Here is a 1,779-nt window from a genome sequence, read left to right on the forward strand (position 1 = left end):
ACAAAGGGATGGTTTGTCAATTTACCAATGAAGATGGTATTCATATGGCAGTGGCACACTCAGGCAATGATACACCTCCAAGCACAAATATACCTATAGAACCAGACCCAAGGAACCAATCTGCTCTGATACTCTTCAATAGTCTATCGCCTTCAGGTCAGGATGATGACGAGTACTAACCTATACAATCTGAAGATGAGTTAACTAGGGTTCAATGAAGAGGATGATAGGTTCAGTGATGGTGCTGATGAATATCAATATTGTGACCTTCTACCGGCAGCAGTTAAAGGTGGTGCTAACAGGACAATGTGACATCTTCTAATGAGAAACCTTCCAAAAGGAGACCTTCACCCAGACTTACCAGAAGCAAAGCTCCTTCAAGCAGCAACAATCCACCAAAATCAAGAACCCCCCCCCCCCCTTCTTAAATGATTAGTACAATCATTTTGAATTTTAAGGTATCGACCTCTGAAGCTATGAGAGACTCAAAAAATCAAAACAATTCACAAACTTTCCTTATTGTTTTGCCGGAACCATTCTTGGACAACCCTCGCATTGGTTTCTACCTTAATTACTTCAGAATCCAGCTATCTATGAACCAAGTTGCTGTCAATATCAATAACAAAATTTGGCTCTTCTTGGATCAAGACTTCACTGGCACTCTTTTGGATCAGGATGAACTGCAGATGACCATTGAACTGAGGCATGTTGAACTTGGTGAAATTATTCAGCTTACAGTTGTGTATGCCAAGTGCAAACCAGCATTGAGAGCTCCACTCTGGGAGAATCTGAGACAGAGATCTACTATATGTAATATCTGCTGGTGTGTAATTGGGGACTTCAATGTTATTGCTTCCATTTGGGAAAAGATTGGAGGAATTCCCTACCAGATGAAAGAAAATTGACTTTCTTAGCATGATTGAGGACTATGGTCTGACAGACCTGGGCTTCTATGGACCTAGATACACTTGGTCCAATGGAAGGGGTCCATGTTATATTGTATGGAAAAGATTGGACAGAGGTCTAACTAATGACAACTGGCTAAGCTCCTTTCTTGCAACCACCATCAGTCATTTGGCTTCAACTGGCTCAGATCATTCTCCTCTCCCGATGGAGATAACTGTGAGACAAAATTCATTCAAGAAATACTTTAGATTCCTCAACTGTTGGGTGAAGAATAAATCCTTTATGCCTCTAGTTCAGGAAGTGTGGAATAGTCCTATCAATGGAAGTGCTATGTGGATCTTTCATCAAAAACTCAAGGTTCTTTCTAGTTCTCTAAGCAAGTGGTCCAGACAACAATATGATGACATCTTTCAAAAACCCAAAGAATTTGAACAAAAGGTCAAAGAAGCAGAAGAAAAATGGGCAGCTTCCAATGATCATGGGGACAGACAAAACTTGCACGATCTACATGCTCAATACACCAGACACTTGAAACTACACAAAGAAGTTCTAAAATAAAAAACTCAGTTGCAATGGTTCAAGGATGGTGATGCCAATTCCAAGTATTTTCATAGTTTCATAAGGGGTAGAAGAAGAAAGCTTTGTATCCACAAAATCAAGGATGAAAATGGGGATTGGCTCTAGGGTGATGAAGCAATAGGGGAAGTTGCTTGCAACTTTTTTGAAGATCTCTTTTCTGAACGAGGGGGACACATTAGAGAAGATCTTCTATCTTGTATCCCTACTATGATCATTTCAGAAGATAACACAATTCTAACTAAGGATCCCACCTTAAATGAACTAAAGGAAGTTGTTTTTTCCATGAATCCAAAT

General features: G+C 39.9%; 1 protein-coding gene across 1 annotated transcript; it reads left to right on the top strand.

Annotated features, from left to right (window-relative positions):
* LOC109232644 lies at positions 916–1,464 on the top strand. Its single transcript, XM_019398399.1, has one exon. It carries the CDS (start codon positions 916–918, stop codon positions 1,462–1,464), a length of 549 nt encoding a protein of 182 aa, XP_019253944.1.

The sequence above is a fragment of the Nicotiana attenuata genome, chromosome 9 (genome assembly GCF_001879085.1).
Source record: "Nicotiana attenuata strain UT chromosome 9, NIATTr2, whole genome shotgun sequence".
NCBI lineage: Eukaryota > Viridiplantae > Streptophyta > Magnoliopsida > Solanales > Solanaceae > Nicotiana > Nicotiana attenuata.